Source organism: Crotalus tigris, unplaced genomic scaffold (genome assembly GCF_016545835.1).
Source record: "Crotalus tigris isolate CLP2741 ecotype Arizona unplaced genomic scaffold, ASM1654583v1 scf7180000018420.1175843, whole genome shotgun sequence".
Classification (NCBI taxonomy): Eukaryota; Metazoa; Chordata; class Lepidosauria; order Squamata; family Viperidae; genus Crotalus; species Crotalus tigris.
In genome coordinates, this window is record NW_024096994.1 from 1,056,404 (window position 1) to 1,075,806 (window position 19,403).

Below are 19,403 nucleotides of genomic sequence, written 5' to 3' on the forward strand. Positions count from 1 at the left end.
CAGCTATTTGCAAAACTTCCTCAGACAGCCATTTTGCTTTCTTGCATTTCTTTTTCTTTGGGATGGTTTTAGTTGCTACCTCTTTTACAATGTTGCAAACCTCCGTTCATAGCTCTTCAGGCACTCTGTCTATCAGATCTAATTCCTTAAATCTATTTGTCACCTCTATTGTATATTCATCATTATGAGCCGAGGTGGCGCAGCAGTTAGAGTGCAGTACTGCAGGCCAATTTAGCTGACTGTGTTCAGCAGGTCAGCGGTTCAAATCTCACCGGCTCAAGGTTGACTCAGCCTTCCATCCTTCCGGGGTAGGTAAAATGAGGACCCAGATTGTTGGGGGCAATGTAAATATATATATACATTGCTTACTGGTGTACACCGCTTAGAGAGTGCTTGCACTTAAAGCGGTATATAAGTCTCATAAATAAATAAATCAGGGATATGATTTAGTTCATACTTGAAAGAAAAAGAGATAATTAAAAAAAAGAAAAGAGAAAGAAGAAAAGAGATATAAAAAAAGTATAATCTATAAAATATTAAAGTTTATATACAAGTTATTAGAAAGCTAAATGATATTTTTTTATATCCAATTTATATTGTATAAAATTTATCCATTTTTCCCATACCGCAAAAAATTTCTCTTAGGATTGCTCCTTTAAGAAAGCCGAAATCTTTGCCATTTCCGCCAAATAAGAAACTTTAAAAAACCACTCTTGCAAGGTAGGCAAAGATTCCTTCTTCCAATATTGCCCTACTAACAGCCTAGTGGCCGTAATCAAATTTAACATCAATATAACTTCCTTAGCATCACAATCAGTAACAATACCTAACAAAAACAATTGTGGGGTAAATTTTACCCTCTTTCTAAAACTTCTTTGAATATTCCACCATATCTTAATCCAAAAGACTTTTATATTTTTACACGACCACCAAATATGATAATAAGTAGCATCCAGAGGAACTAAAGAGCCTCTTGATGCGGGTCAAGAAGAAGAGTGCAAAAGTTGGCTTGAAACTCAACATTAAGAAAACCAAGATCATGGCATCCGGCCCTCTCAATTCCTGGCAAATAGATGGGGAAGAAATGGAGGTAGTGACAGATTTTATCTTCCTGGGCTCCAAGATCACTGCAGATGGGGACTGCAGCTAAGAAATTAAAAGACGCTTGCTCCTGGGGAGGAAAGCTATGGCAAATCTAGACAGCATACTAAAAAGCAGAGACATCACCCTGCCAACAAAAATGCGTATAGTCACGGCCATGGTTTTTCAAGTTGCAATGTATGGCTATGAAAGTTGGACCATAAGAAAGGCTGAGTGCCAAAGAATTGAGGCCTTTGAACTATGGTGCTGGAGAAGACTCCTGCAAGTCCCTTGGACTGTAAGGTGTTCAAACCGGTCAGTCCTAGAAGATATCAACCCCGACTGCTCTTTAGAAGGCCAGATCCTTAAGCTGAAACTCAAATGCTTTGGCCACCTAATGAGAAGGAAGGACTCACTGGAGAAGAGCCTGATGCTGGGAAAGATTGAGGGCAATATAAGAAGGGGATGACAGAGAATGAGATGGCTGGATGGAGTCACTAAAGCAGTAGGCGTGAGCTTAAATGGACTCCAGAAGATGGTAGAGGGCAGGAAGACCTGGAGGAACGTTGTCCATGGGGTTGCGATGGGTCAGACACGACTAACAACAACAACAAATCATGTGCACTACATTTGCATTGCAGCCCTTAGTGCACATTCAAATGCTGGAGATGGGTATCATCCAGAAAAGGTTCTTCCTTCTTTGCTATTTTCATTGGTTGTTCTTTCTTTGTCTATATCGCTGTACCAAAACATCCAATAAGACTGCCAAATTCTAGCTGTAGCTATGACCTTTAAAAATCTGTGAGTTTGCTCTAGAACCATCTAAGCCCAGATCCTTTCTTTTTCATCTTTCTCTTCCATAACTATTGACTACCTTGCTCTAAGCCCTCCCACTATACCTTTTATAATAGATTACTCCCTGGAGAATTTGACCTATTCATTATGTTGACGTGTTATGCTCTAAACACTGCTCCATGTATGTTTCTTTAACTTCTTTTAATTATTTGTAATTCTCATTATTTATTTTTCTCCTCTATGGGCTGTGGCCCTTTAGACATAAATAAAATAAATAAATAAGCCCAAATCCTCTTACTGCATGCCCCCATATGCAAGGTCAAGTTCTGAAAAGCCATTGTGGTTTGATTCAGAAGCTAGATGTACATAGTTATGATTGACTTATACCTATGATGAAGAAATACAAATTCCCAAGTAGCAAAGCATTTTTAAAAAAGTTTTTGCTCTTTTAGAATAATTTTAGGAATAAAAGCTAAGTGCTCACTAAAAAAGATGCCCAACTATATTCCTTGGATAGTGCTCGTAAAATTTACTATTTCTGAGCAAAGCATGAAAATTTGTCAACGTAAAATTCCATTATGCAAATAGAGCAAGTAAAATACATTCTAGTTGACAATTTTAATGTGTGTGTGTGTGTGTTTGTATATGTGTGTGTGTTAATGGTTCATTTTAGAGAAGTTTTGCTGCATGAAGAAATGATAGAAAATAGTTCATTTTTGTTAAAATGTGGATGTGACTTGTAAAGAGACAAATTCTTCATATATCAGAAAATTATTCAGTAGTAGATTGTTGGTTTAAAGGGTTCTTCTTTTTTTTGCAGAAATAATTTAACATATAAGAAAGAAAATGAGCACCAATTTTATGTTCCATGAAAATAGAATGCCAAACGATACTTTGCCCTCATTTCTGTTCATGTTTTCTCAATAGCATTGCTACCATTATACCTCTTATTCAATTTTTCTGTATTTTAAGTGGAATCGTGAAAAATTCAAGGGACAACATTAAAACTGTGATATTTGAAGATTTTTTTATTTGTAGGTAATATGTCAGTATTTTAGACAAATATATACTTTAAATAGCACTGGGAGGCTGGACAGGACAGAGTTCTGATGACATAAAAGGATCCGGTGCCAGGGAAGCAGATTAATGAAACGTATAGTCAGACAAAACAGCTTGTGGAAGTATTTGGACAGAAGTGCAACAAAGCTTTAAAAAAAATGTTTGGCAACTTGTGCCAGTCGCTTTGTGCTTGGTGTTCTTATAATTGTTTCTTTGTACATCCTGCCCCTTGTGTTGCAATATGACCCGTTTTACTGCCAAAAGCAAAGCAGAAAAATTTAAAACATTTTTCTCTTTCCCAATGATATTCAGTTATCTAGCACTATATTATGGATAACTTCATCCCTCAGAGCAGATATGCACCAGTTCTGCTGTGTCATTTAGTGATTTTTTCGAAAAGAAAAATAAAGAATGGAGATCTTTATGGCCATGTTGAGAAAAATACTATTAAATAGCCTTACTTTAAGTCTGGTTTATTGTGACTCTCCAGGGTAGTCTTTCTCAAACTTGACAACCTTAAGATGTATAGATTTCAACTCCCAGAATTCCATGCTAGCCAAGGAATTCTGGGATTCAAAGTCCACACATCTTAAAGTTGTCAAGATTAAGAAATATTGTTCCGGGGTTTTAAAGGATGGCCTTATTAGTTGCTACCAGATTTTTTTATTTGAAGATACTGAGGATTCAGCTGAGCTTTCAAAATGTTTCAAAATACAAAACTTTTATTTAGACTATTCCCTATTGACCTTAAACAGGAATAAGATAAATTTCATACACTGGCATTTAGAATATTAAGCATAATAAGTAGATTTGGAAAATTAATGTTACATGTTCATGTATGTATCTTTTTTGCTTTGTCTATCCATCTGTCTATCTATCTCGATAGTTTTCAAAAATATAATATTCTTTGATTCTTCAAACATTTTAAGCTTTAATAGAACATTTAATTAATGTGTTTTAATGGTAATGTAATTTATTAAGAAAATATTACACTGAATTAGTATTCAAGTTCTAAGATCGGATGCTGAAAGAGTTGAGTTCATGTTTAGAAAAACTGAATTGGCAACTGAGAATTGTATGCATTGCCTCTGTAAATTTTTGTTGACAAACAACAATTTCCCAAGTTTTCTCAGTCATTTTTGTCCTGTTCAGTACAGGTATTTAAAATAGACTGAAATCTGACAAAGTTTGGCTTGCATTGTGTGTGCCATTATTAAAAGAAATAAATAAGATTATAGTATTGTACTCACAAGAAACTACATTTTTTATCAAATAGCAAATTGCTACACAAGTATGATCTTACTGTATAAGTATTATAAAGATATAATTTCTTGTGTTTAGGAAACTGATATGGAAAATCAAGCTACCAACAAGAACTTGGATAAGTGGCTCAGAATTTGGTTCAGGTCTTTCATAATTGTACGGTGCATACATTAAAATTTTATGGAACTGGTACCAAGCCGTCTACACCCATATCCCAATTCAGAATTTCCTAGTTCATCTTATTTGATTAAAAGATTTGGAATTTCTCTTTATGCTGTGACATTTTGACATTATCAAAATTTTATTCCATGCTAGTTACCAGAAGAATGTGTTTCCATAGAGATTTCTAGCTATTAAATAGCTTAATATTTTTGAATAATCCAACATTGGACTTCCATTTGGCAGCACTTGGATGATCTGTCTGGTGTGAAAACCTAAGCAGATGTTAGACTTGATTAGTATTTAGAGGGTAATTACCAGGGAATCTCAAAACTATAGAATAGATCAGGAAGTTGAAAAAATTCCTGGAAGAACACCACAGCATTACCAAAGGAATAGAATTGAGGTTGAATTGAATAGTCAAACATGATTTGATGGATTTCACAAGTGAAAAAACAAGAATCTCTTTCAGTGATTAAGACTGACGTGCCCTAATAAAAATGATATTTACTTGAAATGCAATGGAATAGTCATGTCTTTAAAGCTCCTTTAAAAATAAACAAGGAAAGAGTCATACATGCATCCCAAAATAGAAAATAGATTTTTTCAAGACAGAAAAAAGGCTGAGAGCTATACAGCCTGTAACACAGGTATGTGATCAGATCCTTTAACTGGGGTGCTTGAGCAAGTCCTCTGGATCTAATCTTAATACCCAAGAAAATTTCTACACCTTCATGTAGGAAGACAACTTCTTTGAAAGATTTTAAATAGTTATTTTTTTCTTGCCATATAGTGGATCTAGTTTCTGTCTGTTTTTACAGGTTTAAATATAAAACCTGCTTGCCAGTAAGATGACAGCTAGGCAATTGTGCAAATGGCATGGATGAAAAAATATTACTTCTGGATGCATCCTATAAAACTGGGGTGTTTCCACTGAATTATGCGTAAGAAACATGCTATTACTATAATGTATCTTTCAGCAAAGGCATTACTATAAGGAAAGTGATTTCCGCTCATTGTTGATATTCTCCACATATAATAGTTGTTGTGTTAGGAATTTGTCATGACTTACACAGAGTTACAGTTGATAATTTTCTTAGCCTCCTCATTGTGAATTTATCCCATAACTTTCGTAAATAGAATTTCATAAGCTTTCACAGGAAGAAACCTAACAAAGAATCTCAGAGAGGTATTAGAAAAGACAAGAAGCAGTTGTACAGGGACATCTATAAAGATAGTGGAGATGGAAACAAACATGGAAAAACAAGGAAAGTCTTCCAAAAGTTCTCTGAACTCTGAAGAAGTTTTGAAGGTTCCAACAAAATGGTATATTAAAGGATGCCAATGATTAAATAGTAACAACTAGAAAGATCAAAGAAAGAAGGAAAAGAAAGAATTCTCTACAGTAGAGATGTCAGCATCCAAGCTACTTAAAATATTCCTTATTTACAAAAAAACCCAGTTGCAAAATACAAAATTAAATCAGCATTCTGGTCTTTACCAAATAGGAAGGCTACAGGACATGGTAAAATAGATTGGTTCCAGGTTTCCAAAGGAATGAAAAATAATGCATCTTTTCTCCTATTTAATCAACCTACATTGATTAAATAATGAGGGAGGCTTGACTGGAAGAAGATTAAAGTGGTTTTACAATTGGAAGAAAAAAACTGAGCCATCTGTACTATGCAGATGATACTACTCTGATAACTGAAAATGCAAACAATTTGAGAGCTTTAGTAATTAAAGTGAAGTAGCACAGTAGAAAAAAGAACTAAACATTAAAAAACTAAATGGATGACAGCATATACAGTAACTAGCCTTAGAATTGAAAATGGAGATATTGAAGGTGTACGTAGCTTTTGCATTTCCGGATCAACTGTCAACAGTCCAAGGCTAGCACTTGACATGGTAGTAATAAAGACCTTGGAAAAGTTATTCAGATTCCTTTATGTGTCTTTAGCTATGAAGATCAGAAATGCGCAGTCAATGGTCCTTCCTAGGACATTCTGTGGAAAGTGAAAGTTGAACTTTAAGAAAGCAGGATTGAAAGAGCATTGATGTTTTTGAAGTTTGGTACTGAAGAAGACCACATTTTTGAAAATATCATGGATAGCCCAGAAAATAAATCATAGGACAAATCAGTCAGTCTTCTCACAAATGACTAGGCTCAGATTATAGTTTGATCACATTATGTGAAGGCCAGTTCTCTTGAGAAGTTTATGATGTTGGCAAAAGTCTTGCTTTGTCCCATGAAATCATTGGGGAAGCTAGCAGGAAGTTGAAAGTCCTGGGCAAGTCACAAGCAGGCAGGCAGGGTTTTGGGCTATTATGGAGTGAAGTGGAGCAGTACATGCTGGCTGGGAAGAGGGTGCTGCTGTGAGGCGCAAGTGTGTGCAGGCTGGAAGGAATGGTGCTGTGCTGCCATAAGAGTGCATGTGGGCTGGGAAGAAGTTGCTGCTGATGGGGGCAAGTGCAGGTGAGTGGGGGAGGGGGGGAGGGGGGTGCTGTGGCCCAAGTGCATGCAATGGAGTACAAGATCCCTGAGATCTCATACGCTGTAGAGACGCTCCTCAGGAGAAAAAGTGGCAGGAGAGATTTGCAGTGGGAAGCTGGTGGGGAAGGTTGTAAAAATTGAAAACAATCAAGAAGTTGTTTGCAAGATGTCAGTAACTATAACTCTAATTGACCCTTTTTGAAATGACCTGTCCTACAATATAGGCTGAACATTCTAAAGATATCCTCCATTGGGAACTCCTGCAGAATTAGGGTAATACCTTTTTCTGAACTTCTAAAAAAAATATCCTAATTCTGCTTCAGATTCCCCCCCCAATATACTAATAAGATTATATGCCCTTTTTTAATAAGAAGGTTGACTGATTATTAATATTGTTCTCTTTTTTGATTAATTACATTCATGGATTAAGAATTTTCATAGTTTAGGCCAAGCCACATAATTGCTCAAGGAAGAGATAGTTTGTAACATTTTAATAATTTGCTTGGCCCCACAGAAACAAATGAAGGGGGGGGGAATCTTCATCGGATTAAATGATAAAAGTTGTGAAAGTTTTTGTATTTCGTAAAATGCTCCATTGAGCAAAAAGAATATTCAGAGCATGAGGCCTTTTAGGATTTAACTTCTACAGCCAAAAAAACCTGCATCGCTGATAATTAAAATTCCTCTTAGTCATGGGTGGCTGTTTCTTACTAATACTTGACTTACAGTAATGATGACTTACCACATGGCATTCTAGCCCAATGATGAACAGCCAGTTATGTGGGTGGCATCATGAAAGTCTTTGAGGATTACATTCAGGTGCCACATTGAATTTGTTTGGGGAATAAATGAGAGGAGAGCATACCACAGAGCTGCCTGCTGACTCTTATCATCACATATTAGCCTCAAATCAGAATACTTAGCTAGAACTGACTCTGTATTCTTGGGTCACATGATCCTCACTTCATTGAGATAATAGCGGCTTCTGGCATATGCAGAAGCTGCTGCTGATAGACCAATTGATTGATGTGGGGATTTATGCATCTTGGTACATGCTTAGATACACAGATGACAGACACACTGATCCTACATGCTTAGATACACAGATGGCAGACAGGGGGTCAACTAACCAGAAGGCAAGACAAGAAACAATGGATGGAAACTAATCAGGGAGAGAAGCAATCTGGAATTAAGAAGAAGCTTCCTAACAGTGAGAACAATTAACCAGTGATACAGCTTGCCTTCAGAAGTTGTGGGTGCTTTATCACTGGAGGTTTTTAAGAAAAGACTGGGCAGCCATTTGCCTGAAATGGTATAGGGTCTCCAGTTTGAGCAGGGGGTTGGACTAAAAGACTTCCAGCACTTTTCTGATTGATTGACAACTGGGTAGGCTAATAATTATTTTAATTGATTAAAAATGAGAATACATGAGAACATAAGGCAAACAGTATTCAGTGCAATGGAGAATTAGGGATACTAAATTAGAAACATGTTGTCTCCTTTAAGTTAAAACAATAAATTGACACAATAGGAATTCTAATCATGCTCAGTGGCTACAAACTGAGTTAACAGTAGACTTTCTATTAGGGCAATACTTTGGCTCATTAAGAAATTAATTATCTACTGCCATAAATCTATATGCAACTCTTGCTTTGGAAGTTTAGAAACAATCTTTGGGCAGTGATCTGTGTCTTCTCCCATTTCATCATCTTTTAAAACATGATAATAATTGTTCCATAGAAAAATGGGAAGAGGAAATTTTTATTACGTAGAGATGTGATGATTGAGGAAAAAGATTTTGTTTCTGAATGTATTTATTGTAACATTACCCAATTCCGATGTCGCTGGACTAGACTTCCAGGCCCATATTAAAGCCCTATATAGCGTGATATATTGGAATGCATCAGGGACTGTCATAAGATTATAAGAAGTTGTGAAGATGCTGGGAAAGAAGTGGAAGGAATTCTAGACATATAAGATCCAAGATGGGAAGAAGAACTCATGCATAATTTGCCTCATAAATGGCAACTCAGTCTGTCTTGCAAGTAGCATAGGAATTCCACCATGCTTTTTACAAGTGCACTGAATTGCACTTTCAATTAGAATTCTTGTTTCAGCAGAAAATACATGCATTCTTTTTCTGATTTTAATCTGTGACATTAGTGCAGCCATAATATGATCTTGATCTTGATCTTCTTGATCTTGATCTTCTCTGTAATAATACCACAGATACTGTTCGGTACCTGAAGATAACAAATTAAGTAAATTCAGTTGACTGAAGCAATCATTCAGGAAACAGATGCTAAATACCATTAAAGGATAGAGACTTATTTTGGTTTTTTAAAAAAATTAAATTAGGGTTTATATTTTATTACCAGGTAGAATCAAGCTTCTGTAGGATTTTATCCATAAGATGTCAAATAACTTGCCTTTTCAGTCTTGCATGGATAACTGATGGAAGTCATTTCCAGCCATGTTGTCTGAATATAGAGGTATTGATAGAGAGCTGATGGCCTTTTCTTTGTGAAGAAGTTTTTCCTCTCTCAATTTAATATTTTATTTGAGGGGGATATTCAAATAACTTTCAACAGAAGAGAATATATGTAGCACAGGATTGACCTGGGGAGTCTTTGGTGTTCTCTGGGTTTGGTTGTTTGCTTGTAGATGTTCAGTGCACTGATGATGTTATCTAGTCGGGTAATGAAACATCTACAGGCAAAAAAACTTCAAAGAGCACCAAGGGAGATAATAATAATAGCTTTATATAACAATTTAATAACAATAATTTTCAGTTTCACAAGACATTTAATATCTGTCTTGGACTCATTTGAGTGAAGTAATAATATAGATTAGTTATTTTTAGGTTATAATTATGCATTAGTTATTGCACTGACTTTACTTCTTTTATTGTATAGTTTTCAGATAAACAATCACTCTGTGCTTTAAAAAATGGGACAAAGTCTCCCATACTATTTAAAAATCGGTTTTAGTAAAAGTTCAAGGAACATTCTTTATGGAGATATTTCTCCGGCAAACTTGAAGGATGTTTTACTTCTTTTAGTATTTTTATATGCTCTTTCATCTTCATGCCTTTCATACCTCCAATTATATCGGGTACAATATGATTAAAGGTTGCAATCCCAGTACACTTTTAAGACAGTATAGTGGAAAAAACTAAGTAGATTCTTGCTTAGTATTTTTCAGTTTATGAAACAAAATTTTAAATATAGCCTTTTTTCTGTTTAAGATTTTATTATCTCAGAGATAGCATTAGCATTACAACTTAGTCTTTTATACCACTCCATAGTAGTATAAAATAATCTGGATTGTCATTTTATTGATCTCGTAAGCATGGAAGGCTGAGTCAACCTCGAGCCCCATCAAGATCGAACCCCAGGCTGTGGGCAGAGTTACCCCGCAATACTTTATTCTAACTACTGTACTACCAGGGCTCATAAGATAATTTATGGTAGGGATGATGGAGCAAGGAGCAGAACCATAAATAGAGAATCACCAGTTCTCTCTGATGCCTCTTTCTTTCCTCTGTCTATGCTCCTAATTCCTGATATTTTTTAATGTATGTAAAACAGAACAGAACAGAATAGAATAGAATAGAATAGACCTTGGAGATCTTATAGTCCAACCCCCTACTCAGGCAAGAAACCCTATACCATTTCAGACAAATGGCTGTCCAGTCTCTTCTTTAAAAATTCCAGTGTTGGAACATTCACAACTTCTGGAGGCAAGCAGTTCCACTGATTAATTGTTCTAACTGTCAGGAAATTTCTCCTTAGTTCTAGGTTGCTTCTCTCTTTGGTTAGCTTCCACCCATTGCTCCTTGTCCTGCCTTCAGGTGCTTTGGAAAATAGCTTGACTCCCTCTTCTTTGTGGCAGCCACTGAGATAGTGGAACACTGCTATCATGTCATCTCTCGTCCTTCTCTTCATTAGACTAGACATACTCAATTCCAGCAACCGTTCCTTATATGTTTTAGCATCCAGTCCCCTGATCATCTTTGTTATTTAATTAACAGGTCTTAACAGAAGAGAGAACTGATCTCTTGTAGAGTGGCTTTGAACTAGTTATTGTATATTGTATATATATTGTAACTAGTCTATCTAGATAATGTTAAGAAGTTCTCGGTGCAAAGAAAAGGAAAGGTTACACTATAATAAGAACTGGGAAGATGAACATGCTTTTTGCTTCTCAGGAAAACAGCTTCAGTATTATCTTCAGCCCAACCCAATAAAACTGCTATTGAGTTATGCTGGTTCAGTCTTTCCATTATCAGTCATCAAAGCAATGATACTTTTCACCCTTCATCTATGGGACCATCCCCCTCTTTTCCTCACCATTAGCTGCATTTTTAAAAATGCCTTAATATTCTGATAATATACTAATATAATATACTAATATATTAGTATTTACTAATATACTAATTAAGAGGTTTAGTCTGGCTTGAGGACTGACAACAGGTTCTCTCACACCTGTTGTTTGAGTTTTGAATATTTTTTTTATTAATTTACTTAAGCTCCTTGCTTCTGATACCATAAAATTGCAAATGAGCTTTGTGCCTATGTTAGATTGCTCATTTTCTTTCTTTGTATTAGCATCAGGTTATGTTGCACATTGATTGGGCATTTTGGACTTAAGAGGTTACAACAGATGTTGTCATTCCAGTTTTCCTTTGATCTGCAAGCTGATACCCTTAGTCTGAGCCTGGACTTTCATAGGTCTTCCTCTTTAATTTGGATAGGATGACACTGTTCATTTGTCCAGCTAATCCTTAGCAGGATTTTTGAATTTCCCTATAGCATTCCCCTTGGCTCATCTCCACAGTCATCATATGTTGTAAGTTGTTATAAGCAGTTCCTTTGGGCTGAGATGAAAAATCCCTCCATCAAGGGCACGGATACTTTTTCTTCATACCCCAGGGCGATCTCTGGGTCTATCTTGTAGAACGTAGTCACCTGGTCCACTCCATCAACATTTGTGAAATACTTTGCATGCAAAGAACAGATGGTCTTCGGCAAAGCAAAGTTCTTCGCTGTTTATTTTTCCTTATTTTCTATCTTCCAGGTATGTAGGTTAAGAACCATCATATAAAATACTGGTTAAAAACTATGAGGAAAAAAAGGTAGTTTTTTTTTTAAAAAAACTGAAAACAATGTACTTGAAGGATTATTTGTACTTATACCATCAGTTCTGTTCCTATCTTTATGGGCTATAAATTCAAGAGTGCAAAAAGTACCAAAAAAAAGTGCTGCTTAATATGGCACTGAAATCAGATAATTGTTGCGGGATGCAAATTGGTTCTCTAATAGTATCACCAACCTGCTCTATCCCCACTGATTACATCACTGATCACTGACCATATAATCAGCCACATAGAAGACTAACCATTTTGGCCATCTTCTTTACTTTGTACTTGGACAGAGATTTAAGCAAGAGTTTTCCCTGAATGTCTCTTATTGAATCTGTAGATAGCCAGTTGAGGACCCTATTTCCGTTAATTTGATCCCTCCTGGTGAGGAGTGGCCAAGGTAACCTTTGCAGGATGGTTGTAAGGACTATCTGACTAGTAACTCAGATTCTTGGAGTTGGATTTTGGCTTGTGGTTCTTGTGAAATTGACTGATGCCTTGCCTTGTTGTGTTATCTGGGGAGAGTCATCTTTCTAATAACAGCACTTTAGGCATTTAACTGTTTGTAATGTTCAGAATTATACTTTATTTACATCTGTCTGCTTGCCATCTTGAACTGGCAAGATATAAGATGCTCATAGCTAATTCTTTTTATAAATTGGAGAATCCCAATATGATTCCCATTACATTATTGACAATTTGGGGAAGATTCAGTTGGTTAATTATAATAGCAATAGCACTTAGAGTTATATACCGCTCCATAGTGCTTTACAGCACTCTCTGGGTGGTTTACACTGTCAGCACATTGCTTCCAACTTTCTGGGTCCTCATTTTACAGAAGGATGGAAGGCTGAGTCAACCTTGAGCCCCATCTGGATCAGCCTCCAGGCTGTGGGCAGTTTTTTCCTGCATTACTGCATTCTAACCATTGTACCAGCAGAGCTTCTTTGAAAAGAAGCCTAATTATAATGATCTCATTTCAGTTTTCTTGCCTATATCACAGATATACCTCAGTAAACCTTAGTCTTACACTGCATCGTGCCATTGTATTCCAATGTGATATTGCATATTTATCATTGGGTTGAACCTAAGCTTGGGTTATAATTAGACCAATTAGAAATGTCCCATTGATTTCAACAGGTTTACGTTGCATCTGAATAAAAAATAAACAAAGTAAAAATAAATTAAAAAAAAATAAAAACCTGTGGCAATAATGAAGGTCATAGGAAGTCTTCCATTATAAAAAATAATTCAGTTGGTGATGATATTAACAGTGACTTTGAAAAAAAAAGTAATGCTAGTCTCTCTGGGATTTTTTTTCCCCCCTTCAGTTATTTGCCACCTTCCTTGCATGAACGGTGGGCAGTGCAGCTCAAGAGACAAATGCCAATGTCCTCCTAATTACACTGGTAAACTTTGTCAGATCCCTGTGCAGAGTGGAAGTACTTCGCAACTTTATCATAATTCGCAACAAGTAAGCAAAACTGTGGGATCTCATGTCATCCATTCCACGCATACTTTACCACTGACTGTGCCTGGGCAGCAAGGAGCCAAAGGTAAAATTTTGTTTCTTTTTAATATCTCTTCTCTCTGGCTAGATTTCTCTGTTGGCTGCAGTGAGACTTTGTAATTCAACCTGCCAAGCTATCAGAGATTTTGGTAACGTCTCCCCACATAGCTGCGATCTGGCATTCAAATCTACTGGAATGACAGAATGTTCTTTCTTGCATTCATTGCATTCTTGCATTTACAATCATTAATTGTGAAAAAAAAATGTTAATGAAAATGAATTGAAAAGGATTTTTATCTTCTTTGTGAAGCTGAGAAAGTATGATGTTCAAATGAAAATGACCTATCTTTCAATGCTTGTTGAGTGTTCCTTACCATTTTTATATCTCTGTTGTCAGACAACAGTTTAGAAGTGTGTGTCATTAATTTCTGAGCTTGTGGTTTTCATGCGTACAGTTTGTATCTGCTCTGTTCATTTTAATTTAATGGAAATCATGTGTTCAACTTTTCACTTGGACATTACAATTAATCAAACCCTGTAACTTCATCAATATATTCCAAAGTCACATGCTGTATCTACTTTTCACATTAGATTTCAAGGTATGAAAATACTGGCTTTTTTCCTGACAGATTTCTTTTATTTATTACTTATTTATTTATATTTCATATTTCTAAATCACCCACCTTCTTCAAAGAGGGGCTTTTAAATAGTTCTCCTATAAAATGTCAATCTGTTCTTAAATTCCTTAAAATGTCTGAGAAACATTGTTTTGGGATGGAACAATTTTTCTCAGATGTTGCAAACATTTAATTCCACACTTAAAGTTAAATCACTAGTTCATACCTTTGCTAAATGTTAAAAAACTGTATATGCAAGAAAATCTTGAGTATTTCAAAAATAATTTGATGACCAGCTTTTAAGATTTTTTTTTCTCCAATGTAATTCAGTGTCATCTATGTTAAATTGTATTTTGACCCAGAATTTAATAATCATATTCACAGGTCATCTTATGCCAAAAAAAGGGTCTTAATCTACAATTCCCAATCATTTTAAACATCTTTTCTTCTCTCAGTGTGTACGTGGCTAACACATCATCTAAGCTAAGGCTTATGTCTAAGTGTACTCTAACCAATATTTATACAAGAATAAAATTGGATTTAAAATTGACTAATGATCCTTGTACATTTGTGTGCACTTAATCATAATTCTGAATTTTAAATCATGAGGAACTTCTCCTGAGGGACGAGAAAGTTTGCATATGTATGTGTTCTTCTAACATTTTGCCCTGTACTTTTTATAATCCAGCAGTCTTTGCAAACTTTAAGGTGTTTAAACTGCTGCTATGAAAATCAATACATAATTTCCAAAGTGAGCAATGTCTTCTCTTGTTTGGAGATTTTTAATGCTTGGTTTCTTACTTTTGCAGTAAAAATTCCTCCTAACTTTGTAAATATCCATGTTAAACATCCACCTGAAGCTTCAGTGCAATTTCATCAAGTTTCAAGGATTGACAGCACATCAGCAGGGCAAAAACCAAAACCAAAGCCCCCCACCTCAGGACATTCCCAGAGTCCTTATCAAAACCTACCATTTCAGAAGACCCAGAAAATTCATTCAACCTACATTCACCAGCAGCCTATCACTCATAGTTTTCCTGTTTCTGCTAAAGCACAACTTGGACGATGTTTCCAGGAGACAGTTGGGACCCAGGTAATTTTTTTAAAAAATGCCTTTAAAAGTAACTATGCATTTCTCGTAAACAAAAAACTGTAGTAGACATTGTGCTATAAAAATGACTTTACAAATCTGTTAAGAGTTAAAATTTAGGGAAAAAATAATGTTTTTGCTATATGGGAACTGCATTTTACATCGTCTTGATGGTTTTCTTCCCCTAAAATTCAAGACACAATTTAGAACAGTTATCAAAAGTTTGTCTTTTAAATGAAAATAAGGAGTTCCTAAATAACCTCCACATATTTATCTTCCAATGGAGGTGTATATTTTAAAAAACTACAATTCTTCACATTTCCCTACAAATGCCATAAATCCAAATACTGTTTTGATTAACAATAAAATTAAATAAATGAAAACAGCTTCCTGATTAAGTTATTAATTTGTATGTTAGCAATGTAGTTGATTAGTTCAAATTAGTAATATTTGTTTGAACAATTTGTTGAAATGCATTCAGATTTTATGTGTGTTTGAGTAGTATATAAAACACCTCTTTGGAGATGGAACTTTAACTCAAGATTTGGTCTTTACCTTCTCCATTCAACGCCTAGACATTGAAAGTAGATTTGCATACCAACTTTTAATCCATAGACTTCATTCTAGATAGAACATTCATGAATACTATTACTATTTTTGAACTTTGGTAACCAAATAACATTTTTTTAGTTCTTAGTTATCAATGGAGTATCTTGAAAGTTATATTTTGTGATTTATATGATCTCATTACTAACAGATCTGTGAACCACTTTAAATCACATAGACCATCATTTGAAACTGAAATTTATTATAATGCTCAAGATACTAAACCTTAAACATTGCAACTGGAGATTGTAAACCAAAGAAATAACTGATCAGAAATGAGGATTTATTCAAAAGAGAGAGGGAGAAAGGGAGATGTTTGAACTGGGAAACAGCCTAAGATTTACTGGAAAGTCCCAGATTAATCTCTGCCATAATTCTATAGTCCAGTTGCCATTTTCATGATTATGGAATATGTCTGGCACAAAATAAGGACACAATATTGGCTCCATGAAAATACAAAAAAAAAGTGGCAAAGAATAAAGAGGCTACAATAGGGGAAACTAGGAGAGATTATGAAGATGGAGAAAAAGAACTGATTTTTATTTTTATTTTTATTTTTTTGGTATTATTATTTCCAGGTTACCTAAACCTGAGTGTTCAATACCATCTTCTTAATTTGAGAATTAATTTTGTGTGTTTAATTTTTACATTTTACCTTGGTTATTAATGAACTTCATTGTAGCCTATATAGATAAATGTTAAAACGCCAATAATACAATGTCACTTTCATGTTAAAAAAAATAAGAGAATTTGGGAAAACATCAGATATTCCCTTCCTCCAGCCTACGCACATGGCAATTGATCCAGAAGAGATTAGACACTTAACCATTTGTCTGAGATGATAAAGAGTCTCCTGCTTGAGCTAGACTAGAAGACCTCCAAGGTCTCTTCCAATCTGTTATTCTGTTAATACTTTATCACAATTAATATTAAAAATGGAGTTAGTTTTGCATGCAGAAATCTCTTTCTCTTTCTCTCTCTCTCTCTCTCTCTCTCTCTCTCTCTCTCTCTCTCTCTCTCTCTCTCCCCTCTCTCTATATTTGTTTGTGTGTGTGTGTGTGTGTGTGTGTGTGTATGGCTTGATACTAATAGTAATTACAGGTAGTCCTCAACTTACAATAGTTCATTTAGTGAATGTTCAAAATTACAACAGCACTGAAAAAGTAAATTATGACCGTTTTTCACAGTTACAACATTTCCAGCATCCCCATGATCATGCTTGGCAACTGGTTCATATTTATGTCTGTTGCTGTGTCCCAAGGTCATGTGATCTCCGTTTTGCGACCTTCTGGTAAGCAAAGACAATGGGGAAGCCAGATTCACTTAACAACCGGGTTACTAACATATCAACTGCAGCAATTCACTTAACAACTGAGGCAAGAAAGGTCATAAAAAGTGGCAAATTTCACTTAACAAACATCTCACTTAACAACAGAAATTTTTGGTTCAATTGTGGTTGTAAGTTGAGGACTATCTGTGTTTAATTTGGAATTAAAGATACATTAATTCAAAGTAATTTAACTTCTCTGGGCTAACAGTTTTTTGAAGTAATATGGCAGACACATCCCTTAAAGATGAAGTGGTCTGCACCCTTATTCTAAAGGCACTCATATCTAAAAAAGAATTTTCTTTGTTTATTATATTCTAAGTTTGCAAAATAATAGTGATGGATGTGAAATCTTAACTGCATAGGGTTGCGTAAAAGTTAAACCCTCGTAGAGAGTGGGGTTGTTCCAAGACATTTTGTTGCTGAAGCAGAGCATCTGTTGAGAATAACTAGAGCCAGTCAGGTTGTTTTGGAATATAGGGCATAAAATATCAATAGCATTTGTTTTTATCCTTCACAGTAAATTTCAAGCATAAACAATCACTCGTAATTTGCTCAGAGCCTAAAATCAGAAGGCAGTCGATTTCTTAACTGGAGACCCAGCTTTGGAAAGTCTGAACAAAACAATATCCTGAATAAATATTCTTTCCATGGAGTAGTTCCCACTTGAAGACCATCCTCTGCCTTCATTTTTTTTTGCAGTGACCTCTACACCCTTATAAATTTCCAATAGCCAGTAAATCCTTTAGCATACGTGCATTTCTCTTTAATGGATGGCATTTCATTTTTAAAATATTAATCTGGATAATGGCTGGATGGGGCTTGGTTAATCTATTCAATATTACTTAATCAAAAGTAATATTTATAGGATATGCTGTGTGGCTTTCTAGAATGTTTTATTCCAGGCTTATTCTGCAAATACCCTAAAGATTTGCGTTATCTCAAGATAATTTTAACACTAAAATCTTGAAAAGCTATATGATATCTTAGGTGAAAGGGATGAGTTTTCTTGTTTCTTTTTTATGTCTATTCGGGAATGGAATCATGTCATTCAGAATTGTGTAGCCTTGTTTGGTTGCTTTTTTTTTGTTTAATGTAAGCAGTTTAAATAATTGTGCCTGTTCTGAGTAATCTCCCTAAAGTTACTTCAGTCAGCAACTGTCACTGTTTATATATTTTCTTGCACAGTGGATTTCCGAAGTTGGCTTCATAGTCTAAAACCTTTTATTAAATTACTTTGGGATTAGGGGTGATTTTACTATCTGCAGATGAGACCAATAATATAATGCACATGTGTATACAGCCTTTTCTCTGGCAAGCCACAGAGTTTGCTGCAGCAACTGATTATCTTGTAAATTCTGGCCTTTGTTTTTAGACTGGCTTTCAAAAGTGCTATATTTATTACCTTTCTTAAATAATAATTTACGAAGAGATTATTTTATTTGCAAAGGACTGGTGAATCCATAGAACCTTCCAATGGAGGCTTCCCAGTGGTAGGAGAATCCAGGGAAGCATTTTTTCCCCCCTTGATTCCCTTTTTGAACCCTCAGATAGTGGAGAATGGGGGGTGGCACTGAACGCTTCAAGGAAAAGAGGGCTTGAGAAAATTTACCAGTCACTTGTTTTCCAGTGCCAGCAAAAATAATCCCCATGTAAGTCTGAACAGATGCTTGCATATTTAAAGACACTAATACTCCATATATGTAGGACATATACATTTTAGAATAGTTACAGTTAGGGTTCAAATCAAAATACAGGTATGTATTTTTGTTAAAATTATAAGCTTTAAGTTGGGTCTAGAAATAAATGGGCACCCAGTAAAATTAAGACTGATGAGAGATGGTACAAGAGGGTTGTGTTCCCCCCATATTATGCAGTAACTGAAGTATCAGAGCCTTGCTTGCTTATTCTGCATCACTGAAAGAATCAGAGGAAAATTGGTCATGCCAGCTTAAAATGTCTTGAAACTTATTGGATTGTATTTGTGCGTTTGTCAGTATGCATTTAGTATTGAAGAAAGAAAAAAAGTTAAGGCTGAATGTGGTTTTGGAAGAATGGATAAGAGGAAAGGATAGCTGTTTTATAAATGGTGTTTGGTATGTATTGTTTTTCATGTTTTTATATGAGTCGTGGTGCAGTGGTTAGAATGCAGTATTGCAAGCTACTTCTGCTGACTGCCAACTGCCAGCAGATCGGCAGTTCGATTCTCACCGGCTCAAGGTTGACTCAGCCTTCCATCCTTCTGAAGTCGGTAAATTGA

The 19,403-nt window shown here is 35.4% G+C and overlaps 1 protein-coding gene across 4 annotated transcripts in view; it reads left to right on the forward strand.

Annotated features, from left to right (window-relative positions):
- The window catches only part of LTBP1 (latent transforming growth factor beta binding protein 1), a 196,184-nt gene that overhangs the window by 80,556 nt on the left and 96,225 nt on the right, over window positions 1–19,403 (forward strand). For all 4 annotated transcript variants that reach the window (XM_039352347.1, XM_039352349.1, XM_039352350.1 and 1 more), the window contains 2 exons: window positions 13,325–13,549; window positions 14,930–15,213. In XM_039352347.1, coding sequence (XP_039208281.1) covers window positions 13,325–13,549; window positions 14,930–15,213 — 509 coding nt within the window. The remainder of the gene's footprint in view (window positions 1–13,324; window positions 13,550–14,929; window positions 15,214–19,403) is intronic.